Here is a 27,212-nt window from a genome sequence, read left to right as displayed (position 1 = left end):
ATGCTAATAAAATAAGAAGAAAAAGAATCTTTTAAAATAAAAAGGCACCAAGATCTCTAAGGAATTGATATAGGATTAGATTCAAATACAGTTATTGTTTTTCTTATTTTAATTTATCCTTATTTTTTTTTTTTTTTTCATTCACTTTAATATTATTTTATATAAGAATGGATACAAATGATAATGATAGCGATAGAGAAATCTCTGGTGCGTCTATCTCAGAACTGCTATTAACAGCCCTACTTTTCCATGTAGCTACTTTTTTAATAGGAATGATACCCTTAATGTTTTATAAAAAATGGAAAGAACAACAATATAATCCTAATTCAAAAATTAATTTTATTTTCAAGTATTTATCGCAGTTTGGCATTGGTATGCTATTGGGTACATCATTCATGCTCGTCATCCCAGAAGGTGTTTATAGTGTGATTGAAAATGGTGGTAATGTCGGTTTAAATATATTGACTGGGTTTTTGATAGTCTATCTCTTAGATAATTTGGTTGTTCACCGTATAATAAAAAATAGGAAAATAAATACTGAACTGATTCCTGACGCTGAATCATCCTTTTCTTCCTTTCAAATAGAAGATGACAACTTTCAAAAAAAAAGATTAAACAGCTACTTTGATGCAATAAATTTTTGGAAAAGTATGCCAATTATTTTAGAGAATAATGTTGTTTTTGCATTGGTGATACATGGAATTTCTGACGGTGTTTCACTTGGAGCTGCAACCACTACACAATCATTAAAATTCGTGATGTATATTGCAATTATCATTCATAAAATCCCTGCAGTTTTATCATTAACCAGCTTAATGATATCCAAACAGAAATTACCGTATTTAGAAATAGTTTCGAATTTATGGGCATTTGCGTTTTCTACTCCTTTAGGATACCTTATTGTTGGTGGATTTTGCAGTGTGGTTAAAAACAATGGATTTATGACATGGTTTGCGGCTGACTTGTTGTTAATTAGTGGCGGTAGCTTATTGTATGCTTCTTTTACAGCATTCTCTGGCAATGAAGAGGTGGAAATTAGTTCCCAAGAGAGTTACGATCCTAATAACGTTTCAGAAATGGATTTTCAGGGTAATGCTGAGGAAAAAGCTGATACCGATCATGGACTTGATGCATTGTTTGTTTGTATTGGGACCAGTATCCCTACAATTATATCCTTTTTCATTAAGGAAGATTAAAGTGTCATGTTAATGTATAAACAAAACAAAACAAAACAAAACAAAACGAAAAAAAAAAAAAAAAGGATGAAAAATATTATACATATATATACGTGCGTGTTTCTTTATGTACTTTTAATTATATCAGGGTTTGACTATTGGTATTTATTTTCTGTTGGTAATTTTTCTTCTTAACCATTTATCTCTAACACTTAGCACTTTTTTTTCTGATTTAGGTGCAAACTTTAATGTGGATTTAGTAGACAATTTCGAAACAATGAAACCATTTTTAGTAATCTGTGTTTTTCTTAATTTTTTCAGGGTTTTCCTTTTTTCATTTAGAATTGATTTTTTGTTTTCTGACCAATCATTTTTCTCTAGTAGTAGAGACTCTGGATCGTTAAAGTTAATATGTTTTGGTACTTGGTTTTCTTTTTTCTGTGATTGTTCATCATTTTCCAAATTATCAAAAAGCTCTTGTGGTAATTCTTGTAAGGCTTGGATTTTCTGTTTGGATTCATCCTCTTGTTGTTCTCTTAATTTTAATTGTTTTTCAAATTCTAAAAGTTTGGCCTTCTCTAATTCCAATCTCTGTTGCTTTAGTTTTTGTTGCTCTTGAAACTTTAATGTCTGGGCTTTCCTTTTAGCTTTTAACTTACCTTTTTCTTGTATAAGGGCTTCTTCTTGTTTTTTCAAGTTTTCTTCAATTTTTTTTGCAGATTCGGATAAGCCTTCTTCTTCAGGTGCTTCATCATCATTGCTACTGCTGTCGGAATTATAATCATTGTTATATTTTTGTTCTTTTTTTGAAACTGGTTTATCTAAAGGTGTGTCTGTGAGGTTATTCTTATTTTTTGTTGCCAAAGGTGGAATTTCAGAATCAAATTTGATGTGTGAGCTCATATTTTATTAATATATTTGTTTTTTTCTTTATTTTTTTTTTCTTTTAAATCTGCAAAAAAAGTTATTTTGTTTAATGTTTCAAGAGAAATGACTTATAAAATAAAGATGAAAAGTTGTACTGATTTAATGTTTTTAGAGCCTTTTTTTTAATTTTTCAGAAAGTAAAAAAAAAAACAAAAAACAAAAAAAAAAAAAAAAAAAAGAAACGTGTTTAAAAATCTCTTAAAATAACTTTTTTTTTCCCTTTTTGCTGAGTTCAATTTTACAATATTTTTAAGAAACAAAATGTATGTAAATATATATATATAATTACTTAGTTTTAACATCTTGAGACAATAGCAAATTACTTTAATTTCCAAAAAATAAATAAATGTGATGCTAGAAACTTATTATATGGTACAAAATGTAACATCAAATAGAGATCCAAATATATAGCACAATGTAGCTTTTGTTATAAATATCAAATATTTAGGAAACCTACCAGTGACTACAGTGTAGATGACAGTACCAATGAATACTACGGCTATGCACGCATAAAATACCCTCTTATTTCTTTGATACAAATTCAGCAGCATTTGCAATATCAAACAATAATACTTGTATATAATATTACAATTACCGTTATTGCCGATGTTATTGTTTACATCATTGTTCAATCTATTGTTTGGCAATGGTGACGAGGGTAATAATAACTGTGTTTGTTCATTGATCTCTGCACCTCGCTCTAGATCAGGAATAATTGCGTTAATAAGAAGATGATCATCAGCTATGACATCAGAAGCATTGTTGTTGCAGCCAACATTCAGCTCATTGCCAACTGTATCAAATTCTTTTTCCGCATACTTTTTTATAATAGTATTTGGTAGTTCTTCTTTATGAGAAACCAGTTCTTTGTCTTGTCCAACTGAAAGTTCTTTTTCTTTCGCAGTCATTTTTGTGTTGTTAGGGTTTACCATGAGACTTTTTTTCATATTCAGCTTATTGGCTTTATGTTGGTTAGTACCTTTTTGAATATTATTTTCTTCTTCCATTTTATTTTTATTATTAGAGCTTGGTTTTATTTTTTTCTCATCTACATTATTATTATTATTGTTGTTATCAAGGTAACTGTTATGATGTATTTTTAATAAATGGTGTTTTTTATGAAGAGCTATATTATAGTTCTTTGGTGAAATTAGGTCATGGGTAGTTATGGCGTGAGAAGAACTACTTCTTGAACTACCCCTTGAAGTTTTTTTTGGTATTAACTTGTCAATCATGTATATATAAGTTATGTTTTGTCCCTTGGTGTTCAAAAAAAACAGATGTAACTTTAATATCAAACAAGACATTAAATAATTGAAAGAAAATAAAAATAAAAATAAAAATAAAAATTAAACACTAACAGTTTAAATGTTTAAAAAGTTATGACAAAGTGTAAGCAATGGCTATATTTATATATATATATATATATATGAATTAAATAAAATTATTTACTTTTGTGTCACACACAAGTATACCCACCATCAATGACTATATCGGCACCAGTAGTAAAAGTAGAAGCGTCACTAGCCAAATAAATGTATGCGCCAACTAATTCTTTGGGATATGCCAATCTACCCATTGGAGTTAGTTTATTCCAAGTATCCCTCCATTCTGTAGGCAAAGCATCTGTTAAAGCAGATTGTGTATATCCTGGGGAAATAGTATTAACACGTGCAAATTTACTCCATTCAACAGCCAATGACTTGCTTAATTGTAAAACACCAGCCTTAGCAGCATTATACGCAGCTTGATTTTGTGGTACATTTACTATATGACCACTCATAGACGCTGTCATTATGAATGAGCCTCTTTGCTTTTGTTTTCGGAATACTTTGCCGACGGACCGAGCCACATAAAACATGCTGTTTAAATCAACATCCATAATTTTTTTCCATTCTAAAGCCGCATCTTTGTTTGATGGTATGTCTAGAATACCACCTTTGTCCCAACTAACACCTGCATTGGCAATCATTACATCTATTTTACCAAAATCATTTAAAATATCTCGGATTGTGTTGTCTACTTGGTTGTAGTCGGTTACTTGACATTTATAACTCTTACAAATAACTCCATATTTAGAGGATATAAGTTTCATAGTTTCTTTCTCAATTGGATGGCTATTGTACCACATAGCCACATGGGCACCTGCTTGAGCAACAGCAATTGCCACTTCAAATCCAATACCGGACGAAGCACCAGTGATACTAACAACTTTACCTTTTAAATTGAAAAGGTCTAAAGCTGATTTATTTTCTAAGTAAGACGGAGTATCTTGGAGAATGTTATTATTTTTTTCTATTGTAGCAGAGGGCATAGTTATTTTTTTGTCGTTGTTATGTATCGTAAATAAGGGAATTAGAATAATATAGTATAATTATTTATATATATTATTTATTCTTTATTCAGATTAATATTTTGAAAAAGACGATAGACTTGTATTGATGTTTTAAAGATGACAAGAAAATTAATAAAGTTTGTTGTTTATATATGTTGATAAAATATTCAGGAGTAATTTATACTTTAAAAATTTAAAAATTTAAAAAAGAAAAAAAAAAAAAAAAAAAAAGTGATATTATTCAATTTAATTTAGATAAAAAAAATCACTATTTATTTATTGTTTTTGGTCACATAAAAAAAGCAAAAATTATAAGGATAATTTCTTACGTAATGACAATCATTAACTTTATTTCTATTTTTCAAATTAATCGGTAAGATCTGCCAATGTCACAAATAAAAGAAAAGAAAAGATAAAAACCAAAGCCTTATCACCACCGGCAGATTTTGCTAATCTTTACTGACAAATTCATGGTTTTCCCCCTTTTGACTTGTTATCAATTAACAAGTTTTATTGACATGTTCAGATACATTTAAAGTATTATTGCACCATTTTACATGATATTTTTGTTTTGGTTGTTGTTGCTCGTGGCTAAAATTCAATTAATTTGTTAGTTATTTATGAATAATCCGTTTTAAAAATTAAATAAATTACGTCATTTCATTTTTTTTGAATATTTTTTTTTTTGAATATTTTTTTTTGAATATTTCTGTCTAAATGCGGACTTTGTCGGAAAGCGCGTAATTCGGGATTGCCAATAAATCCTTTTTCATTCTTAATATAAAAAAAAAAAAAAAGAAAAATACAAAAAAATTTGTTGATTTGACATTTTGAGTCTATTTGAATTGATTTTTTTTTATCATTATTAACATTTACCATACAAAATTTTTCTCTTATCCCTCCTATTGTAATATGCCCTCATTACAATTCCCCAATACCTGATTTGTGATTATATTTTCTCTAACATCCCTAAAACAAATATAAACAAAAACAGAAACAATAATTCAAAAGTTATATCAACCATAAATAAAAAGGGTACAAAGTGTTCGAAACAATGACTGAACAATACGAAGCTAGAGTATCCTCCTGGGACAACAATAATAGTAACAATATCAATAACAATAGTGATTTTATAAACGATCACGAGTTTATATTCAACTCAGATACTGAAGGCGATTTTGATGATTTTAATGGTGAGGAAAATTTTCTGGAATTGTACAATTTAAGTCCAAGACAAAGATTCTTTTACAAAATTAAACACTTTGTTCGCACCAAATTTTTAAAAAAAATCCAAAAATTGAAACCATGGCAAAAAATCATTCTATCCATCCTGTCCCTAATTGGATTTTGTATGTTCATCGTGTTATTGGTTTTCCATAACAAAATTTTAAAATATTTAGTGGACACTTCTAATGAGCTAAGAGAAAACATTTGGACCCCCTTTATTTTATTTGCTTGTTTATTTTTTGTGGCATTCCCACCATTAATTGGTTATTCCCTTTTTTCGACTGCTTGTGGATTAGTATATGGAATTTCTTTCCAGGGCTGGATTATTTTAGCTGCAGGTACAATTTTAGGATCTGTATCCAGCTTTATAGTATTTACCAAATTTTTTAGTTCCCAAGCTGAAAAATTATTGCATTCAAATAAAAAATTCGAAGCTGTAGCCTCAATATTACAAGACCATGACTCTTATTGGCTATTGTCATTGATAAGACTATGTCCATTCCCATACTCACTAACCAATGGTGCTTTGGCTGGTATATATGGTATTAGTGTCAAAAATTTTGCAATTGCTTCCACCATTACATCTCCAAAACTGATTATCTATCTATTTATTGGGTCAAGATTAAAAAGATTGGGTCAAGATGAAAGTGAGGGCAGCAAGTTATTCGACTTGTTGAGTATTTTCTTTGCAATTTTCATTCTAACTTTAACTGCGTGGATATTATATTTTAAAACAAAAAAAAGATATTTGGAGCTAGAGAGTACTGCACAAGACCCATTTGCAGATGATCGCAATAGTAATACAACTGTTAATGATCCTACTAGCTTTGACTTTTAAAAGAAAATTAAGGAAAAAAAAAAAAAAAAAAAGCTGTATGACTAACGTATTGAATAATAACACAAATTTTTAATGTCTATAGCTTTCCACCTCCATTCCAATCCCTCCCCCTTCTTCCACTCCTCCAAGCATATTTTTGTATATATGTTTATCTATTTGTATGGAAAAATCAAATGAAATGACTTATACTAAAATGTTATTCTTTTTAATTTCTTTTTTTTAGATATTTTATTGTTACCACCAGTATTTAATGATAAATGAAAACTCTTTGTGTTAGTTCTGTTTGGTTCCTTATCGTTTGTTTGTTTTTCTTCATCCGGATCCATGGTGTCTGCGTTTTTACTTTTCAGCATCTGTCTCCTTAACAATTCTTGACGACTCTCCTCCTCACTTATAATAGAATTTTGTAATTTTTCAAGTTTTTGCCTTCTTTGTACATTCTCAATGGAATTGTCTATGTATCGTATCAGTAGCCTGTTACAATTTATTTCTTCTCTTTCATCTGCATCGTAATATACGTCTTCCTTTCCATCTGCAACAGAAATGTTATCCTCTTCTTCTCTTTTCACTATAATTTTCCCTTTTGTACCCAGATATTTGATAAATTTTGTTAAGGATGTAAACCTGGTAGAGTTCATATGAATATGGTCTTTATTATTCAAAATATATGAATTATACGCCTTATTGGCATTGATCCATTTTTCACCGTGCGATAATCTTAAGAACGTTAAGAAATCAAGTTCAAAATTCTTATTAAAAGCTTCAATATCTTTGGGTGTTAATTTTGCTTTCATTTTCAAATGATGAGCTGATCTATTGTGTTGTTTAAATCCATTTTCATCCCTACATTGTTTCTCGCATAGTTGACAATAATAGATCAATTTTGATGGTCTACTACTTTTCAACTTTTTATTCATTTGTTTAGAGAAATCAGACATGTCTTTTTTTTATTTTTTTTTTATTTTTTTTTTTTTATTTTTTATTTTTTATATTTTATTTTCCCGATCAAATGGATGTTTAAAAACTAACAAAACAGCAATGTGTATTTATTGTTTCTATCACTTTTTTCCTTTTTTCTTTTTCTTTTTTTTTTTTTTTTTAAATAAAATAAGTTCAAGAGTTGCATTAAATTATAATTTGTTTTGACGTTTTGAATATTCATAAAGCGATGCTACAAAATAAAAAATTAAAAAAAATTCTGTCCCGGACTTCGGACTATAGCATAGCACTTGTCCGTTACTTTCGCAATCAAAACCCCCCTTCACTCGGATATTGTGCTATACACGTTTCCGATTCTATATACAAATAGAGAATCCATCTCTCCGGTCAAATAAAATTATACGAAAAGGGTAGGAAACCCACCTCTGGTTAATACATTTCTAAATGCGTTACAATCACTTTGCTCATAAATACTAATGGCTTTGGGCAACCATTCCTTCATATTCTCCATCCTACGATCACTTGAAGGATGCGTACTTAGAAATTCCAATGGCATTCCTCCTTTCATTTGTGTTTTTTCAAAATTTTCCATTCGTTTCCATAAATTAACACTTTCTCTTGGATCAAAACATGCACGAGACATGATCATTAATCCAATATAATCTGCTTCAGTTTCCATCTGTCTACTAGCAGGCATTCTAATAGCTGCATCTAAAATCAACCTATTAAAATAACTTGATCCTGTTATTGAGTACAGTGTCAACCCCATAAGCGTATAAACAGGTAGTTTACTCAAGTTCTCAGCAGTATGCCTTGCCAATTGATGTGCAAACTCATGGGATAAAACCGTTGCTAACCCATTGTCATTTTGACAAATACCCAAGATACTGCTGAAAACAAAAACTTTCCCGCCGGGCAATACAAAAGCATTTGGTGGCATTCTTGGATCGTTCACTATATGTATCTTCCAGTTTACATCTTTAATTAAATCTCTAACATTTGCATTTTGTGGATCACTTATAGCAGCATCCACTAATCTACGAAAGATCCGTTCTACCTTTAATGTTAGTGGATGATTAGCTGGTAGTAATGATTGTCCTGTTTCCTGTAAAACCCTGTTGTATGTATACTCTCCTATTTTCAATTCTAATATGCGTGGTAACCAAATAAACCTTTTTCTATGCGAAACTGGTGCTTCGTCCAAGTGTGTTACGTAGAACAGTCCACCACCTCCAAAAATTATAGCCAAGTATTTTCTGGAACTGGGATCAAATAGTAGCTGAGTAAAATTTGCACCGTCACCATTGCCCTGTTGATGGCTTCCATCAAATCTATTGTAGACAGGTCTCAAATTATTGCTCCCGTTTCCTGTTGGTATATTAAAAAAAGTTCTTTTTAAAATGTTGCTGCTGTAGCTATATTTATTCCTTAATAAAGAATTCCTTAAACGAAACATTTTTCATAGATGCTGTGTTATTATAAGCATATATATATATATATATTCTTTCTCTAGCCTTTTATTCTCAGCATTCTAATAAAAAATAAATAAGTAAATAAGAAAGCAAATTCATAAAGGGGGGGATTTATCGTCAAAAAAATAAAAATGAAAAAAAAAAGAAATTTAATTAAAAAAGATAAAAAAAAAAATATAAAAAAACTTTCTATAAAAGACTTTTAATTACTAAAAAAAAAAAAAAAAAAATACTATAATCCTCCACCACGTCTTCTCCTTTTAAATAATTTTCTGGTACTCATAATATTACTCACATCTTTCCTTTTGTCGCCGCTAGTACCATAACCATCCCAATCATCATCCAGTTCTTTAATCGCATTGCTATTAAACATAGCCTTGTCATCTTGTAATCTTTTCAATTTTTTCTCCTTCAACTTTTGTATATTCTCAGCAATTTCTTGTTGAGCCGAGTCTGTGCAACTAATATTAAAAAATAATAAATTATATTCAACTAGCCAAATTGGATCAGCCGCAGTAACCACAGTTATATACTCTTTGGTGGTTAACAACAATTCATGATATACAACATATGGCGGTAGATCACCTAACCCAAATAAGGAACTTGTTGGGTGCAGCTGCAATGGCATACCATTTTGTAAAGAAATATATTTATTTAATCCAACTCTTTTACCGATATTTTTATATGAGTAACCACTTACAATACATTTTCTGACATTTTTCCAAGAACTAAAAGTGTTGTTGTCATGTATACCAAGTATTGTGTTTGTTTTATTACTATTATACCTTCTACTCTTTCTCATATTCCCCTTGACGATTGAATCCATTATCGATCTTAATTGGCCTATAATATCATTAGCTCTTTGCATCGACCTATAAATAATATAATGTTTTTTGCACCATTGTGAAGAATATCTATTGGCTCTCCATTGTGAGTACACATTTAATAAAGTTATATGATCTGAACCAGCTACATAAAACCTAGCTCTTTCCTTATCAGCCTCTGCTTCGGCATTTTTAGGTCTATAAAAAATATTGGGAATTGATAACATGGAAACTATAATTAGCAACTCTTCAGTGCAGTCCAAAGCAATAGAATTGATTAACATTTTGCATAAGTTTGGATTCAATGGAAATTTGGCCATTTGGGTACCTAACTTAGTCAAGTTACCCATATTATCCAAAGTGCCTATGCTCCATAGTTCATACAAAGATGTCATTAAAGTGACTTTAGGCGGTGGATCAATAAAGGGAAAGGATAAAACATCTTGCACACCCAAAGATTTCAACATTAATAAAACGTTACTCAAATTAGTTCTTTGTATTTCCGGTATGGTCTCCTTATACATTTCAAATAAAAAAGTGGATTCTGTATATAATCTGTAACAGGTACCTGGGCCTGTTCTTCCAGCCCTACCAGATCGTTGTTGTGCATTTGCCTGTGAGATAGGCGTTATTTGTAGACTATCTAAACCAATTCTTGGGTTGTACACTTTTAGTTTTGAATATCCACAATCAATTACATGTTTTATTCCATCTATAGTCAAAGAAGTTTCTGCAATATTCGTTGACACAATGACTTTTCTTTTATTAGTGCTGTTTAGTGGTTTGAATACCTGCTTCTGTGAATCTTGGGGTAGCGTGGAATAAAATGGGAAAATACAAATTTCATTTTGTAATTTATCGGGATCCTCTTGGTATTTGGAAGAATAAACAGCAATCAATTTTTCCATCAACATGCCACAAGCCATTTCAACGTCTTCTTGGCCCGTCATAAAAATTAAAATATCCTCGTTTAATGGAGTTGACATGTGTATCTTAACACATTGTTGGATGGCACTTTCTAAATAATCTGAAACAGGGAATCTAGTATAAATATTTGTAACGGGGAAGGTCCTGCCCGGTATAATATAGTTAGGCGCATTGGGGAAAAACTGGACAAATTTGGAAGCATTCATCGTGGCAGAGGTAATAATTAATTTAATATCTCTTCTTTTTGCCAATAAATTTTTAAAAAAACCTAATAATACATCGGTGTTCAATGTCCTTTCGTGTGCTTCATCCATAATAATACAGTCATACTCATATAGCATCGAATCTTTTAAAGTTTCTCTTAACAAAATACCATCTGTCATATATTTAATTCGTGTGTCTTTTGTAGTTTTATCCTCAAACCTAATGGTATATCCAACTAAAGTACCTAATTCAACATTCATTTCTTGTGCCACTCTAGTGGCAACACTCAAAGCAGCAACGCGTCGTGGTTGTGTAATGCCAATTTTTTTGCCATATTCCTTACTTAAAATTTGCGGTAACTGTGTAGTCTTACCAGAACCAGTTTCACCTACAATAACAACCACTTGGTTTTCTCGAACTATATTTAATATCTCATTCCCACATTTGTAAGCCGGTAATTGCTTTCTTTTATTTTGGATGTCTTCATAACTTTCTTCTATTAACTCTTTTTGTTCTTCATTTTTTGAAGCATGTGGCTCGGAAATAGTATTTTCATTTCTTTTGTTTTGGTTATTGTTATTTACAACGTTGGACATGGTTTCGTTGGCATTTTTATTGTCTATAACAGTCTTTTGGTCCTTCAATTTTTTCCTCAACATTAATGAATGGCTACCCAATTTAGCATTCTTGGTAAATTGCCCGTCCGGATCTCTGCTGGGAGGCATAATTGTAAATGAGGAAGCAGTAGCATCAGTACTATTTTCAACATTAGATGCTATAAGAGTTCCTACAATTGCCTGCTCTCCAGCCTTATTGTTATAAATCGTTAAAAATGGTGGGATTAATTCTGTTCTTTCCTTTAACGAGATCGGATTTAATTTGATAAGTTCATCCCCCTCTTCTCTCTTTATCGCTTTTTTATTATTGTGATATTCTTGGAAAAAATCATTTTCAGGGGTATCATCATGATTATAAGTTTGTTTTTCAGCATTTTCATTACTAGCATCATTATTATACCAAGTACTTTTTTTTCGTAGATCTTCCTCTTTATTATATTGTGTCCTTTCTGCTAGAATTTCATCATTAAACGGTTCTTGTTTTGTGCTTTGTTTCTTACGTAAACTTGGTAAATTATAATTAGTTGTAGGGGAGTGGGGGAGGAAAGTATTTTGTTCCCTAAAAGTAGGTGAACCCCTTGTAGTGATATTTGAATTATTTTGCAGTGTGGGATTAGGTGTATATTCCTTTAATTGTTGGGCTTTATCTTTATTTAACTTTCTTTTGAACAAAGAATTCGGTTTTTCCTTTTTTTTTTTTTTTGTTTTATCACTATCTTGGATTTCAGACAACAATAAATCGTCATCATCTGCATAATTAATATTTTGTAAGTTTATATGGTTTTTATTATTATGAGTTTCAAATGGTTTAAATACCTTTTTCTTTTTTAATATTTGTGTATTTTCCCTGTATGGAGTAGTAGTAGTAGTAGTAGTAATATCAACAATGTTATTATTATCAGTGACAGTGGTAGTGCTAACGGTACCCTCAGAAAAATTATTAATAGAACTACTTTCCTTATAATCTTTTAAGTAATGAAATAAACCTTTCAATAAATTAGGCTCATTTTTCAAATACCTATTAAGCATAGAACATGTTATTACAAATTGTTGTTCATTAAACTTATTTTTCATATAAATCTTTTCTATAGTATTTAACAAGTTTGAAGTTAAATCAAGATCGCCATTTTTATTTTTGGTATAATTACTAGTATTATTATTATTATAATAGCTTTTAAAATATGCTTGAATTCTTTGATGCATGTAATTCTTGTTTTATTGTATGATATATATTGGATAAGCAGCAATCAATGTGATCCAAGGCTGTTGGGTATGTTTTTATATTTTAGATATGAAGCCTTTTTTTTTTTTATATATTTTTTTGTTAGGCAAAGGCGGTTAAAACAGCTTAGATATTGATAGGATGGGTTACCCAGACAGTTGTTATTTACCCGGATAGAATAACATAGACCGCTAGCAGATAAATTCCGATTTTCGGCTTACTAAAAAAAAAAAATTAAAAAAATAAACGCATTTCGCAGCGGAGGTTATCGGAAAAAAAAGAAGGAAAAAGGAGAGCGGAATCGTACGGGTAAAAACAGCCTGCACGAATTTGAAAGCTTGCATTCCACAAAAAAAATTAAAAACATCCCGGAAAGTATCGGATTATATCGGATTAATGCTATTTCTTGGCCATTAACGCCCAAAAATTTTAATGAAAAAAAAGTGCTGCAAATTGCAATAAATCATTTGCTGTACGCGATTAATGTGGAAAGTGTTAATTTTGGGCAAAAATGAAAAAAAAAAAAACGAAGAAAAGAAAAGAGAAAATTTGTACCATTTAAAACATTTTCATGCTCTTCGAAGTTGGGATATATAAACAACTCATTTTTGAACAATATTTAATTCTATAAAGCAAAGAAAAGAAAGAAAAAGAAAAAGAAAAAGAAAAAGAAAAAGAAAAATACAAACAAACTGGTCTTGTCTCTCATCGTTATCACCAACACAAACTATTCAATATTCAAAGAAAAAAAAATAAAAAAAAAAAAAAAACAAAAGACATATATATTCATTTAACGGACAAAAAAGGTGAATAATTATTAGGTTACAATTTTAATTAAATAGTTGTTTTTGTTTTTGTAAAAAGCTCATATATTCGAGAAAAAAATAAAATAAAATAAAATAAATCACAAGCAGAAATGTTAAAAACATTTACTTCTCTAAAGGGCTGTAGCACTAAAACTTGTGTTTCATCTATCAGATTTTACACCCCAATTCATACAACAAGGGATAATGATTTTGGTGCTATTTCTAAAGAATCTAAATATTTGAAAAAACCTGTCGGTTCACAGGCTGCCAAGATCTTAAAAAACCAGTTACCACCATCTCCTCAAACTACAAGGTTGTCTTCTAATGGTGTTATCGAATGTCCCTTGACAGGACTTCAATTACTAAATTCACCGCTATTTAACAAGGGATCTGCTTTTACACAAGAAGAAAGAGAAGCTTTTGGTCTAGACGGCCTGTTACCTCCACAAGTAAACACTTTGGAAGAACAAGTGGAAAGAGCTTATAAACAATATTGCGATTTAAAAGCTCCCTTGAGGAAAAACGATTTCATGACAAGTTTAAGGGTTCAAAACAAAGTTTTGTATTTTGAATTGGTTAAAAGGCATATTAGGGAAATGATCCCTATTATCTATACCCCTACTGAGGGTGATGCGATTGTTGCTTATTCTCATAGGTTTAGGAAACCAGAAGGTGTCTTTTTAGATATTACGGAACCAGACTCCATTGATCGTAGATTGGCAGCCTATGGTGAAGACAAAGATGTTGATTACATTGTTGTTACTGATGGTGAAGGTGTTCTAGGTTTGGGTGATTGTGGGTGTGGTTCTGTCCGTATTGCCATCGCTAAACTAGGTTTGATGACTACCTGTGGTGGTATCCATCCAGGTAGAGTTTTACCAGTTTGCTTGGACACTGGTACAAATAATAAGAAATTGGCTCGTGACGAACTATATATGGGTAACAGATTTAGTAGAATTAGAGGCAAACAGTACGATCATTTTATAGAGAAATTTATTCAGTCTGTTAAAAAAAGATTCCCCAATGCTGTTTTACATTTTGAAGATTTTGGTGTTTTGAACGCTAAGCCTATTTTGGACAAGTATAGAGACGTTATTCCCTGTTTTAACGATGATATTCAAGGTACCGGTGCTGTAGTTATGGCTTCCTTTATTGCTGCTTTAAAACATACTAAAAGGGAATTGTTGGATAGCAAAGTTTTGATTTATGGTTGTGGTTCTGCTGGTCAAGGTGTTGCTAACCAGGTTATTAACCATATGATTACACACGGTGCTACTGAGGAAGAAGCACGTTCCAGAATTTTTGCTATGGACAGACATGGTTTGATTTTGGATAGTATGGGTGATGTTTCATCTACGCAGCAAATGGCTTATGCTAAACCGGATAAGGATTGGGAAGGTATAAATACCAAATCGTTGGTTGATGTTGTATCTAAAGTCCATCCAACTTGTTTGATCGGTTGTTCCACTCAAGCTGGTGCGTTCAATGAACAAGTTGTCAAAGAAATGTATAAACATAACCCAAGACCAATTATTTTCCCTCTATCGAACCCAACTAGGTTACACGAGGCTGTCCCAGAAGATTTAATGAAATGGACTAATTTTGATGCTTTGGTTGCTACAGGTTCTCCATTCAACCCTGTTGCTGATCCAAATGGTGAGTTGTATAGAATATCTGAAAATAATAATTGTTTTTCTTTCCCTGGTATTGGTTTAGGTGCCGTTTTAAGTCGTGCTTCTTCTATCACTGATAAGATGATTAGTGCTGCTGTTGATCAATTGGCTGACTTGTCACCATTGTTGAAAGATAATTCGAAGCCTGGGTTATTACCAACTATCGAAGAAATCAATGAAACATCTGCTAAAGTTGCTACTGCTGTTATTTTGGAGGCTCTAAAAGAAGGTGTTGCTCGTATTGAAAATGAGCCTGTCCCAGGTGCTCCTCAAGGCACCACTGTTAAAGTGCCAAGAGACTTCGACAAATGTCTAGAATGGGTTAAGAAACAAATGTGGAATCCGGATTACAGACCAATGGTCCAAGTTAGATTAGATCCAGCTGTTCACACACATCAATTGTGATCATGTTTGTACGTATTTTTTTTTATTTTTTCCTTTTTTTTTTTTTTTTTTTTTGATTTGTTTCATTATTACAGTTTAGTATCATTTCAGCATTTTCTATAGGTAACTTTCCTAATTCCTATAAATTATTAATTCTTTAAATTCAGTATTAAAAAAAAAAAAAAAAAAAAAAAAAAAAAAAAAGGAATATATTATATTGTCATTATAGCAAAGTCAATAAATGTGTACATTAATTTTTTTTTTTTTTTTATATCATTACTTAACATCATGTAGCCAATAATATAATCACTAAGTGTTACTTTATCTATATTTTGTTTTATACACATGATTAGTACAGCTCAATTAAATGCATCTTCTCCATTTTTGAGACACAAAATGTTACGAACATCGGTGGTGAAGCGCAAGGCCTCTAATAGTGGCAATAGTTGTAATAAATCTGTATCACTTGGATCATTAATCCATCCTTCCACATGAACAGCATTGTCCAAGTGCAGATAATAGCTTATAGGGCTATTATCAATAATGATTATATCATTTAAGCTTTGATTCAAAATATTCAAGTCTTTGACGTAACCTAATCCATCTTTCAGCAAGCAATCAGTCCTATATAATCTTTTAGCAATTCGCACCTTGGTGCTGCTCTCCAACCAATCTATCACCGGGTCAGCATACTCTTTAATTGACGCAGTAAAAATAACCACGTTGTACCAGGCGCTAACTTTATTCAAAAATAAATCACAGTATGGTCTTTTTAGGACATAATACAATGTAGATATCATTTTAGAATTAGCGATTGTGTTTCGACTGGTACCACTCGGAGACGAAGGAAGCTTTAGTTGTACTTCAATTACTTGTGCCTGCTGGCTGTTGTTTAAAATATTTGGCGATGACGTTGTTCTTGACATTGAATGAATTAAAGTTTCATCCAAATCCAATATTAGGGTCTTTTTTTTTCTACTGTTATTTATTATCGAATTCGGTATTAGCTTTTTTGGAAAGAAAAATCTTCCAAATTTCTTACTGTATATTGAATTTTTTGTTTCATTCATGCTATTATTTGCACTTTTATTGGTATCTTTTTCTAGCGTTATCGAACTGTTTTTACTCAAATTCTCTTCTATAATTGGAAATGTAGAGTTAATCACATTATCAGCTTTAGATGCAAGTGTTATTGTAATATTATTGTTTGTATTACTCGTATTATCATTATTAGCAATGTCTTTATCATTATTAAGTGTAGTAGTATTAGTAGTAGTAGTAGATGATAATGCGGGGACTTCATTATTAGAAATGTTGGGCTTTTCAAAAATGGTTATTGGGAAAGTTATAATAAACCAAATAAAAAGAACCGGTTTTAAAATCAATAGATTGGGCAGAAATATTATAATTTTCCAAATAATTACAATTTTTTTTGTTTTTTTAGGGTCGAAATCTGTATCATTTTTTTTCATTTGTGTTTTTGCTAGAAGTAAAGGAGTGCTCTCTCCCTTCTTAATTATTTCATTTTGTCCTTGATATTCTTGATCTGTGCAGGTATTAATTTTTTGATCGACAATGCATTTGTTTGGAAGTGGGTTAAATCCGGTAGCAGTATTGTCATTATTTGTAGTGCCACTTTGTGGTTTTACCAAATTCGCCTGGCTATCAATTTCCTTTTTAGTTGATTCATGAGTGAACTTGTTATCATCATTTGCATTATTATCGCTGTGTAAATCAATATTAGTTATATCGTTTTGCTCTTTGAGTGTGCTATTATCATTATTTTTGTTGTTATTTTGTTTTATTGGTGGTATATTAGGAATATAGTTTGTTATAAGACTTATGGCATTCATTTTTTTTTTTTTTTTTTTAATTTAATTTAATTTTTCTGTTTCTTCCGACTACTGTTGTGTAATTATTATATCAAGCAACCATAAATTTTTAATCTTTTTACCTTTTATTTTTTATTATTTATTTTTTCTTTTTCTTTAAGCAGGGAGGGGTGGCTTATCTGTTGGTGAAAGGACAAATTGAATTGAAAGAAAAGGGAAATGAATTGGATCTTTTTAAAGACAGAAGTTTTTTTTTTTCCTTTCTTTCTTTTTCAGCTCTCGTTTTAATTACGAGTTTCTTTGCATTTTAAATACTTTTGAGATTTACTGCATTAAAATGTCGTTAAGCGTATAAACAGAAATTGCTCTCTTTATTTTTTATTTTTTTTTGGCTTGGTTTTAAAGGGGAAAATGTGCTTCTTTTTTTTTTTGTTGAAAAAAAAAATAAAAATAAAAAAAAAAATAAAAATGAAAATATACGAGTCCGCATACGTGCATTGTCCGTAACATCCGAATAACATTTTAGTTTCCCATCTTCTGTTTATCCGCTTGTCCGTATTTATGCAAACTGTCGGTCCATTTTCCTTATAATTTTTGTTTTAAAATTTAAACATTAAAAAATTATTCAATCTTCCTTTTCCTTTTTCTGTCTTCTGGTTTAACTTAAAATCGATGGAAGAGCTCATTTGAAATTGCATTGCCATTCTTCAAAACAAAAATACAGAAATAATGGTAGACTATCCTGCATCTGAATTATTACCTTTGGTCTACAAGCATTTCCCAGAACAGTTAAATAATAATGATAATTGTATAGCCAAGACTTTGCATAGAGATATTCAGTGCATAAATACATCCACACCTGTTAATAAAAAGCACCATATAATTACTCCCAATATAACAAAACAGTTAAATCTATTAATTGAAAACCTAGGTTCAGAATACTATGATAAATTAGGAGATAGAATGTATGGGATAAAAGCTGAACAACATAATGACTGTGATAGAAAATGGATAGATTATAAAATTGACGAAATGACACAGACCAATGGGCTAATATATGTATCTTATTATTATAATTGTGATGGTGACGGTAATAATAAAACCGAGAGTAATAATTCACTAGCTTTTTATTGTTCTTTTTTATTAACAGACGAGGATTACAGCGGCACTGATATTGCAGGTGCCAATACCCATCGCCGCCATTATACACGTAGTACTGGAGAAATACCAAAAATTATTTATCTGTATGAATTACAAATATCTAAAAATTTCCAAAGCTTAGGCTATGGTTCTTCGATTATACTAAACTGGTTAACTAATGTTTTAAAGGATTATACCGGTGTTGATGGTCGTTCTAATAACAAGAGTATACAGCTAACATGCTTTAGTACCAATCATAAAGCATTACATTTTTATTATAACAAATGTGGGTTTATTAAAATTGCAGAAGAGGAAAAAGAATGTTATCCTGATGATGATCAACCTATCTACTTTATATTAAAGCATTCCATATAAAATAGGTTTAAAAAAAATTTTTTTTTTCTATTCATATAATTCTTTTTTTGTGATAATATAAGCAACTAAGACATATTATTGTATTCTTTTTGGCTTTGTTTCAGATACTTTTATGTCCATTTGTAAATGTGTATGAGGGAATTTAAGTGAAAGGAACGCATTAATATCTAATAAAGAATTGAACAATAAAGAAATTGACTCTATTCTTTTCTTTTTTCTTTTTCAGAAAATAAAAGTAGTATTGAGATATATCTTTTAAGATTATTGAATTTAAGATAGCCTAAAAAAAAAAAAAAAAAAAGAAAAAAAATTAAAGTGACATCTGTGTTGGTTGCAAGCTTCCTATTAAAAATGAGAATCATCTTCAAATTTTTACTATCTTCAATTTGATCAAAATTTATTCCATTTTAATATGTTTAAATAATAGTCATTTTCTCTGAAAGTATTGAAATATCAACTTTTATACAAAATCATCTAAAAAAATTTTTTTTTTTTTTTTTTTTTTTTTTTTAAATAGCTTCGGCTTTGATTATTATACGCAAGTAAATAAAAAGCTTTTCATTAACAGAAAAACCATCGATAAATAACATATAACATAGCAAGTTGTATTATGAGTACAAGCAATTCATCTTCTTTATCCGTATCTAGTCAGGTTACTTCTGAAAGCAGACATAATGGAAATGAAGGGGTAGATAAAGAAAAAGTAAACAGGGACAGAGCAGATGAGGGTGAAATAAATAAAGATGTATCACTAGGGAAAAAAAATGGAGGCCCTCAAACTGATAACAACACTCTAAGTGATGAAAATACAAATTATGAGTTAAATCCTGATGACGCCAACAATCTCACTAAATTAGCTACAGTTAAAAGTAGCATTCACGCTAAAACATCGTTTATCAATAAGGAGATAAAATTCCATTTGTCTTTTTTAACATTTGTTATTTTAGGATATCATACAAGGTATTGGATAAGCAAATTGTCAGCATCATACTCCCCAAGTTACGTTTCTTCTGGTACTATTTTATGGAGTAACATCCCAGCATGCTTTCTGATGGGCATTTGTCAAATAATTAATCTGGGTGAGTTACATGTCCCAGTAACTACAGGGTACTGTGGTACTTTCTCCTCATATTCTACAATGATAAGTGAACTTTTCGATCATTCCACCTCAACTACTTACTATCCGAACAGAGCATATGGTATTATGGAGTTTTTATCGGTTATAGTTGTGGAATTAACCTCATCTATGGGATCTCTGTTAATAGGTACTAGGTTTTCCGAGGAATATCTGACAAGTAAGACAATGATTTCATTTTTGAATAAACATGTTTATCCACTAACTTATACTTTGGGAATCCCTATAACAATTGTAATGATTGTACTAAGTGGGGTTTACTCCAATTTTTCCAGAGAATTTTTGGTTGGTAGCCTTTTCAGTATATTTGGAGCATATTTAAGGTTTTACCTATCCAAGATAAATCCAAAGTTTACTATTCCATGGGGCACTTTTATAGCAAACCAGTTTGCTAGCCTAATAGTTGCTGTCCTGGATCTGGTATTAACATCCCGTAAAAATATAGTCCACTCTAAAAATGGACGTCTTGTTTTAAAAGGGCTTTCTAGTGGGTTTTGTGGTGGACTGAGTACAATGAGCACTTTTATGGCTGAGGGAAGAAAGATTAAATTAACATTTGTACTGATTTACTATTTCATTACTATATTTACATCATACAGTCTATTCATTATTATTTTAGGTTCGTATAAATGGACTGTTGGATTGAACTGAGTCTATTTTGCTTTAGCTAGTCAATTCTTTGTTAGTACAAATAAAGCAACAAACGAGAAAGTTTGTTGATAAAAACTCTATGAATGTTTTCAGCACAATATAATGTATGATGTTTTAAGTTTGTCATTGATTCAGATAAAAGAATAAATTTTCTGTTTTTTTTTTTTTTTTTTTCTTTTTTTTTTTTTTTTATTTATTTATTTCATAATTAGTGGGAAGTGATCCCTTTCTACTCCTAGGTGTAGATCAAATACCAGCAAATTAATATATGTATCTACTCTTGCAAATTTACTCATCTGATATATAAAAAAGTTAACAAAGTTGGTAAAATCGTTTAGGTACACACTCATCGTACATAATGCGGACCTACTTTAAAGCACGTGGAAGCTCTATAACAAACATAAAGCACTGAGATAATAAATGAACTATATAAAAACATGGTTTGGTCTACAAAAGAAAATAAGGCTAGAAGATGATAAAAGAAAACAAGAAATAATGATCGCATAATCCAATGATAACAGTAAAAACACCTTGCCAATCACTAAATGTATAGCAATCTCCAATAAGACATAAAACAAAACTTTAATACGAATATTCCATCTGAAAAAAAGCAATCTGTGTCCGGGTATCACTTAATGAAATTTAACTAACAAATCGCTTGTAAAAATTTTAATCGTTTTACACGAAATCATTATTTGAAAATGGAATCGGAAAAGATCTGTCACGTGCCTAAGTTATAGTGGCCAGTTAGGTTTACCAGGCCTTTTTCCATTACTAGTGCAATAAATGGCTTATTTGTTTTTATCATAATCACGGCTTGTAACCGCATCCTTCGCATCTATCTGCACAACAGTAATGTCAGTGGATTGAAACCAAGCTTCTTGGCCATAGGCTTGATACAAATCTTCCTCAAATCCTGCGTTATCTTTGTTAATGAAAATACTAAATTTTAAACTATCTGCATTCTTGTTACTGGAATTATAACATAATAAAATGAAAACATATATAGACAAATAATCTGTTGATGAAAAATTGGCATTTGGCAATAACAAATAAAAATATCTTTTATTTAATGTTGGCCTTTCAAATTTGTTTCTGGAGTTGTGAATTAATATCCCCAAGTTGGATGTCATACCTTTCGCTAAAACCTGAAAATAATTAACAGGTAATTCGTTAATGTTGGTCAAATGGGAAAAAACAGCTTCGTTGTCAGATACTTCATCAGTAAACATTTCGGAAACCCGATAAGAATTGTCCCTTATGCCTTGTAGCGGTATTAGTACAAAGTCAGTGTGTAATGTTTTTATGGAAATAATATTGCTTGCCTTTTCAGACACGGTGGAAAAAATTACATCAGACCTAAATGGAACTTGATTTAATTCCAAAAAAATGTTAAATATTTGAAACAATGAGTCATTGCTAGAATCAAAATTAAATGTCTTGCTATTATGCATCGAGGAACTATAAAGCAAATCAGCCGTACGCTCTGTCAATCTCCTTAGGTGTACTAATCTTAAAGAAACTTTCTCATCCAAAACAATACAGTCGCCATTCACACCTGTTGGTGCTCTATCAATTGTATTTATGTTAACTTCAAAATTATCGCCATCACAGTTAGAAGCATCATCAATTCTAGACCTCTTGTCACCCTTCTTCATAGCCTGCAATGTTGAAGAAGTTGTATGACCAATGTATTTTTTCAGTCTATTCCTCAGATTTCTGTGTGGTCTATGTTCATTTGCAATTGTATTTGTTTTTTTCATACCTCCATTGAATAACATGTAATTTAATAACGATAAAACACAAGATATAGAGTCTTTATTTTCTATTACACATATAATGTTTGTAAAATGGAATTGAGATAAGTCATCTAGGCTCATAAATCTGCTACTATTCAAATTTTCAGTAAGTACAGGGGCTAAAAGTGACTCTTTAGCACTCATTGTATCTAAGTCATAAGTTTCTATATTGGTAGTAACGGTACCCTCATTTTCAACTTCAGATATTCCCTCTCCCTTGTTTTCAGCATCTTTTTGTTCTTTAATTAATTTCTCTCTGTAAGAGTTTGGATATTGCCATATGGTCATGGGCGTGGTGATAAAAGTGGACACCAAAGCCATTAGTATAAACATGGCATAAATTTTTTTGGAAATAATACCTGCATTTAACCCAGTAGTTAAAACAACTATTTCCACAATACCCTTACAAGACATTAAGATGCCAACTGCAAAAGATTCTCTCCAACGTAAGCCATTTAATTTCGCCATGACTGAGCTTGATATGATTTTTGATGCTAGTGCAACACCAATTGAAGCAAATATAAATCCCCAATCTCTTTTTTCGTTCAACAATGTCAAATTAACATTTAACCCTGCGACTGCAAAATAAATGGGGATCAAAATAATATTTGGAATATCTTCCATCCTTTCAATAAGTTTAATTGAATAATCATTTTCACGTGGGATGACTAAGCCAGCAATAAAACCTCCAAAAATAGGATGCACTCCTATAATATCAGTAAAATATGCTGAAACAAAAAGGATAAGTAAAATAATAACTGTTGCAATGGTTGAAGGTTGTTTTTTTTGCAATTCATCCATTCTGTTTAGTATTTTTTTTAAAATGTATTTTAATGGGTAAACACAAAGAAAAAACCATCCGATTGTACATAGTAGAATATAAACTGTATTGACTGGATTGGACTGGGAATTTGATAAAATAACACTCAATGCCAATAAGATCCAGCCTAAAACATCGTTTGTTATACCAGCAGCCAATGTCACGATACCAACACGCTCCTTAATCAAGCGTAAAGCAGTTAAAATACGACAAAGAACTGGGAAAGCAGTAACACTAATAGATACAGCGATAAAAACCATGAAAACGGAAAATTTAACTTGAGTTTCACCTTCTAATTTACCGTAATTACTGAAAAGTGGCACTGCTAATGCGCACCCGCATCCAAATGGAACAGCCAAACTGGTTAGTCCAATGGTAATAGCTGGGCCTGACATTTTTCTTTATAAATTCAATGTCAACTTCCAAGCCCAAGAAAAACATAAATAGGATGATACCGAGATTTGCAGTTAAATTTAATCCAGAAATGGAAGCTGTGGGGAAAACAGTTGATGTGAAATGTGGTATCTGTCCCAAAACCGTGGGTCCCAAAATCACGCCTGCTATGACTTCTGATATAACCCTTGGTTGTCTTATTTTCGCAAAAGGGATGTTGACTAAAGTGCAAATAGTTATAGGCATTGAGGAATCATAGATGAATGAGGTTACAACCTGAAACCATACCATCCATATTATTCCAGTGTAAACTTATTCCAAAAAATTTAGATCTAGAAAATGAAGGTGGGTCTCTCTGTTCAGAGAATTTTTATAGGGATAGAAATGAACATAGTGTGTTATTTATTGCTTTTCAGAATAGCCATAAACTTATTTTGATTGTCAATTGTTGTATTTTAGCAAAAGTTGACGGCGTCATTATAATGTGGGATTACTTAGTTTGTTATTCTTTCTTCTCCCATTGTTTGTCGTTTTTTATTTTATTTTTTTTTTTTTTTTGTTTTTATTTTGCGTTCTTTTTCAATCCGTTGGCCGGCCTTGCCAGGTGGAAGTTGGCTACTGTTGTTATCGTTATCCGAAATATTTTCCGGTTTTTTTTTCTTCATTATTAAAAAATGCCGGCAAAAAAAAAGAAAAAATAAAAAAATAAAAAAATAAAAAAACACGTGCTTTTATCTACAACGTTAAAAACAGACATTACATCATCACTCGATACGAAATATACCACCAGAATGGAAAATAAAACAATTTCGTCATTGTCGTTTAAAGCATACAATTTTTTTTTGCCCCTTCGTTTTATCATAATAATCTAAGCGAACTAATAAAATAAAAACTTTATTTTAATATCAATAAAATATAACAAATGCAATGAACAGTTCATGGTTTTTTTTTCGTTATTCTAAAATAATAACATAATCCAAAAAAATTATAAATTCCACATCATAGAAACTTGAAATGTAATCAACTGGGAAAAAAAAAAGGAATGAGAAATTAAAACTAAAGGTAAACATAAACTCCATTTTATTTTATATTCTAACGTATAAATAACTATATCTTCCCATAAATTGCTTTTTAGAAAATATAATTTCATATATTAAAACAATAGGAATAATCAAACATTGTAGTGTCTATTTCTCAGGTATACATGCGTTATACTGATTTTGGGCCATGGAGGTTTGATTCAAGGACATTAAAGTTTAATCATCATAAAATAGTGTTAATCAATTTAGATCCAGATTCAAGAGAATTTCTTTTTTGGTTCGGCATATCATGCTATTTCCCAGTCATTACTGCTGTCACTGGTCCTATTGCGAATATGTTGTCAATTGCTTGTGTTGTTAATAAATGGAGAATGACTTCCACTGGCAAAGAGCTTTCTGATCCACGCGGTATTTTTGTAATCAACATTATTTCTTTAATTGTAGGCTATATCTCAAACATTATTCTATTGATGCATTTTTCTAAGAAAATCACCTATCTTCGATCCCAGTTATTCAACATAATTGGTTGGACTTTAGCATCTGTTTTATTATTAATTGATGTTATAGTATGCAGTAAGATTGAATATAAACACGGATTGTACCACAGAGCAATAGGCTTTTGGTATGCTGTATTTACTGTAATTTTATATTTTTGTTGTACACTAACCTTATCAGTGCATTTTTTGGGTTATTTCAAAAAATTTTATCCACCAGAGTTTAATTTAACCGACAACGAAAGAGCAGTAATGGTTTACACCTTTTGCTTATCTATTTGGTTCATATGGGGCGCAGGTATGTTTTCAGGCTTATTGGATATTTCATATGGTGTTGCTCTATACTATGAAACAGCTTCCGTATTAACTGTTGGAATAGGCGATTTTGTCCCCCATAATGTTGCTGGAAAAATTATGTGTCTATTTTTTTCGTTAATTGGTGTTATTTTAGTTTGTCTAATTATAGCAACGACATTAAGCATTATTAAGAATTCTGCCAGTTCTATTATTGCTTTCCATAAATTGGAAAGAGAAAGAATAAAAAATTTAAAAGAATATCAATTGAAAGGAAAAAAATCGCCATATGATAAAAGCCTGATCAGCAATTATGAAAGTATAGAGCAATTCAGATTGATGAGACAATTACAAAGTAAGGTTCGTAAGAGAACTAAAATGATCGTCTTGGTTATAACACTTTTCGTTTTTATTTCATTTTGGCTTGTCGGTGCTTTGGTTTTCAAGTTTACTGAAAGTTGGGATTATTTTGATGCAATGTATTTCTGCTTTCTTTGTTTTATTACTATCGGTTATGGTGATTTTGCAGCAAAGTCTTCTGCTGGGAGGGCATTCTGGGTTATTTGGGCTTTAGCAGCTGTTCCATTGATGACTGCATTGATTTCCACTGTTGGTGACTTTCTTTTTGATATCGGAACTCCAGTCATTAAATTTTGCGACACTAAACTTAGATGGGGTTTGTTTTTCATTTTTAGAATGTTGAAACGCATAATTTTTTATAAGCATATAAGGAGTGAGACAATACAGCAGGATTTCAGAATAGAATGTCGTGAAGAAGAACAAAAAAAGGAAATTGAAGATGAAGTCTACGATCAAGACGTGGAAACGCACCAGGCAGAAGAGACTTTACATTATCTTAGTTCCCAAGGGCTTGGACAAGTTGGAGATGTCTTAACAGACGAACAGATTCATTTCAAAATAAAACAAATTATCCTGTTGCAGAAAATTTATTCTGTATTATCATATGAAAATCATAAGTATAAATTAAAATTTGAAGAATGGGTTTATCTATATTCTTTATTGCAGGATGTCAAACTCCAGTTTTTAAATATAAACAATTTTTGGTTATCAGAATATTCTCCCTTGAGATATCCGATGAATGAATCAAGATTTGCGTTGCTACAACTAACGAGTTCATTAGAACAGGAAGTGGATAATATAATTTTGAGGGCTACGAATAGAGCACCTTCAATTCCCAAAAGACATGAATGATATATGTTTGATAATGTCAATGTTCTTCAAAATTGAATTAAAAAAAAAAAAAAGGTCGGATTATTTGTTGTATTAATGTGTTGGGTTGTTATATAACGGGAATTAAAAGTGTAGGCCACATGCTTTGAATAACTGTGACGATGACGATATTTTTTTTTTTGTTTTTTCCTCTTTGTATTAATTATATTTTCCGTATAAAAAGATACTGCGTTTTTCGACTATTAATAATTCGGCAACTTTTTTTTTTTTTTTTTTTTTTTTTTTTTCTAATTTTTTATTTTTTTTTTTTTTCAATAAAAACGTCACAATTAACTCTCGCATTATGTGAATAATGTGGATTAAAGTCCAAGTTTGAATAAAATTAACATTTGAGATATTTTTTGAAAGGATTTCAACAAAATATCAATACATTTGGGATAACAGGTAGGTTAATAGTTTTATCACTGAGAAAAAAAAA

The 27,212-nt window shown here is 30.8% G+C and overlaps 15 protein-coding genes across 15 annotated transcripts; 7 read left to right on the top strand and 8 right to left on the bottom strand.

Annotated features, from left to right (window-relative positions):
* Positions 1-167: 167 nt before the first annotated feature.
* On the top strand, positions 168-1,196 carry ATX2 (Mn(2+) transporter ATX2; the record flags this gene model as incomplete). The annotated part of the gene is made up of 1 exon (XM_046081216.1): positions 168-1,196. One exon carries the CDS (start codon positions 168-170, stop codon positions 1,194-1,196), a length of 1,029 nt encoding a protein of 342 aa, XP_045932876.1.
* Positions 1,197-1,340: 144 nt separating this feature from the next.
* Positions 1,341-2,078, bottom strand: BUD21 (Bud21p; the record flags this gene model as incomplete). Its single annotated transcript, XM_046081215.1, has 1 exon — positions 1,341-2,078. One exon carries the CDS (start codon positions 2,076-2,078, stop codon positions 1,341-1,343), a length of 738 nt encoding a protein of 245 aa, XP_045932875.1.
* Positions 2,079-2,467: 389 nt separating this feature from the next.
* On the bottom strand, positions 2,468-3,337 carry SCDLUD_005288 (uncharacterized protein; the record flags this gene model as incomplete). Its single annotated transcript, XM_046076906.1, has 1 exon — positions 2,468-3,337. The coding sequence occupies one exon, from the start codon at positions 3,335-3,337 to the stop codon at positions 2,468-2,470; it is 870 nt and encodes a 289-aa protein (XP_045932874.1).
* A 224-nt stretch (positions 3,338-3,561) lies between these two features.
* On the bottom strand, positions 3,562-4,416 carry SCDLUD_005287 (SDR family oxidoreductase; the record flags this gene model as incomplete). Its single annotated transcript, XM_046081214.1, has 1 exon — positions 3,562-4,416. One exon carries the CDS (start codon positions 4,414-4,416, stop codon positions 3,562-3,564), a length of 855 nt encoding a protein of 284 aa, XP_045932873.1.
* Positions 4,417-5,491: 1,075 nt separating this feature from the next.
* TVP38 (Tvp38p) lies at positions 5,492-6,502 on the top strand (the record flags this gene model as incomplete). Its single annotated transcript, XM_046081213.1, has 1 exon — positions 5,492-6,502. The coding sequence occupies one exon, from the start codon at positions 5,492-5,494 to the stop codon at positions 6,500-6,502; it is 1,011 nt and encodes a 336-aa protein (XP_045932872.1).
* A 188-nt stretch (positions 6,503-6,690) lies between these two features.
* On the bottom strand, positions 6,691-7,440 carry RTS2 (Rts2p; the record flags this gene model as incomplete). Its single annotated transcript, XM_046081212.1, has 1 exon — positions 6,691-7,440. One exon carries the CDS (start codon positions 7,438-7,440, stop codon positions 6,691-6,693), a length of 750 nt encoding a protein of 249 aa, XP_045932871.1.
* Positions 7,441-7,838: 398 nt separating this feature from the next.
* On the bottom strand, positions 7,839-8,897 carry OMA1 (metalloendopeptidase; the record flags this gene model as incomplete). Its single annotated transcript, XM_046081211.1, has 1 exon — positions 7,839-8,897. The coding sequence occupies one exon, from the start codon at positions 8,895-8,897 to the stop codon at positions 7,839-7,841; it is 1,059 nt and encodes a 352-aa protein (XP_045932870.1).
* A 248-nt stretch (positions 8,898-9,145) lies between these two features.
* On the bottom strand, positions 9,146-12,688 carry PRP16 (DEAH-box RNA helicase PRP16; the record flags this gene model as incomplete). The annotated part of the gene is made up of 1 exon (XM_046081210.1): positions 9,146-12,688. The coding sequence occupies one exon, from the start codon at positions 12,686-12,688 to the stop codon at positions 9,146-9,148; it is 3,543 nt and encodes a 1,180-aa protein (XP_045932869.1).
* Positions 12,689-13,623: 935 nt separating this feature from the next.
* MAE1 (malate dehydrogenase (oxaloacetate-decarboxylating)) lies at positions 13,624-15,591 on the top strand (the record flags this gene model as incomplete). Its single annotated transcript, XM_046081209.1, has 1 exon — positions 13,624-15,591. The coding sequence occupies one exon, from the start codon at positions 13,624-13,626 to the stop codon at positions 15,589-15,591; it is 1,968 nt and encodes a 655-aa protein (XP_045932868.1).
* Positions 15,592-15,929: 338 nt separating this feature from the next.
* On the bottom strand, positions 15,930-17,423 carry NEM1 (Nem1-Spo7 phosphatase catalytic subunit NEM1; the record flags this gene model as incomplete). The annotated part of the gene is made up of 1 exon (XM_046081208.1): positions 15,930-17,423. The coding sequence occupies one exon, from the start codon at positions 17,421-17,423 to the stop codon at positions 15,930-15,932; it is 1,494 nt and encodes a 497-aa protein (XP_045932867.1).
* A 708-nt stretch (positions 17,424-18,131) lies between these two features.
* Positions 18,132-18,917, top strand: SCDLUD_005280 (uncharacterized protein; the record flags this gene model as incomplete). The annotated part of the gene is made up of 1 exon (XM_046081207.1): positions 18,132-18,917. The coding sequence occupies one exon, from the start codon at positions 18,132-18,134 to the stop codon at positions 18,915-18,917; it is 786 nt and encodes a 261-aa protein (XP_045932866.1).
* Positions 18,918-19,527: 610 nt separating this feature from the next.
* Positions 19,528-20,703, top strand: SCDLUD_005279 (FluC/FEX family fluoride channel; the record flags this gene model as incomplete). The annotated part of the gene is made up of 1 exon (XM_046081206.1): positions 19,528-20,703. The coding sequence occupies one exon, from the start codon at positions 19,528-19,530 to the stop codon at positions 20,701-20,703; it is 1,176 nt and encodes a 391-aa protein (XP_045932865.1).
* A 791-nt stretch (positions 20,704-21,494) lies between these two features.
* On the bottom strand, positions 21,495-23,717 carry KHA1 (Kha1p; the record flags this gene model as incomplete). The annotated part of the gene is made up of 1 exon (XM_046081639.1): positions 21,495-23,717. The coding sequence occupies one exon, from the start codon at positions 23,715-23,717 to the stop codon at positions 21,495-21,497; it is 2,223 nt and encodes a 740-aa protein (XP_045932864.1).
* Positions 23,718-23,978: 261 nt separating this feature from the next.
* On the top strand, positions 23,979-24,386 carry SCDLUD_005277 (uncharacterized protein; the record flags this gene model as incomplete). Its single annotated transcript, XM_046076954.1, has 1 exon — positions 23,979-24,386. One exon carries the CDS (start codon positions 23,979-23,981, stop codon positions 24,384-24,386), a length of 408 nt encoding a protein of 135 aa, XP_045932863.1.
* A 533-nt stretch (positions 24,387-24,919) lies between these two features.
* On the top strand, positions 24,920-26,755 carry SCDLUD_005276 (potassium channel family protein; the record flags this gene model as incomplete). Its single annotated transcript, XM_046081204.1, has 1 exon — positions 24,920-26,755. One exon carries the CDS (start codon positions 24,920-24,922, stop codon positions 26,753-26,755), a length of 1,836 nt encoding a protein of 611 aa, XP_045932862.1.
* Between the last annotated feature and the right edge of the window lie 457 nt (positions 26,756-27,212).

Source organism: Saccharomycodes ludwigii, chromosome VII (genome assembly GCF_020623625.1).
Source record: "Saccharomycodes ludwigii strain NBRC 1722 chromosome VII, whole genome shotgun sequence".
Lineage (NCBI taxonomy): Eukaryota > Fungi > Ascomycota > Saccharomycetes > Saccharomycodales > Saccharomycodaceae > Saccharomycodes > Saccharomycodes ludwigii.
The sequence above is the reverse complement of the archived record's forward strand: the minus strand, read 5'-3'. Positions and strand labels throughout refer to the sequence as shown.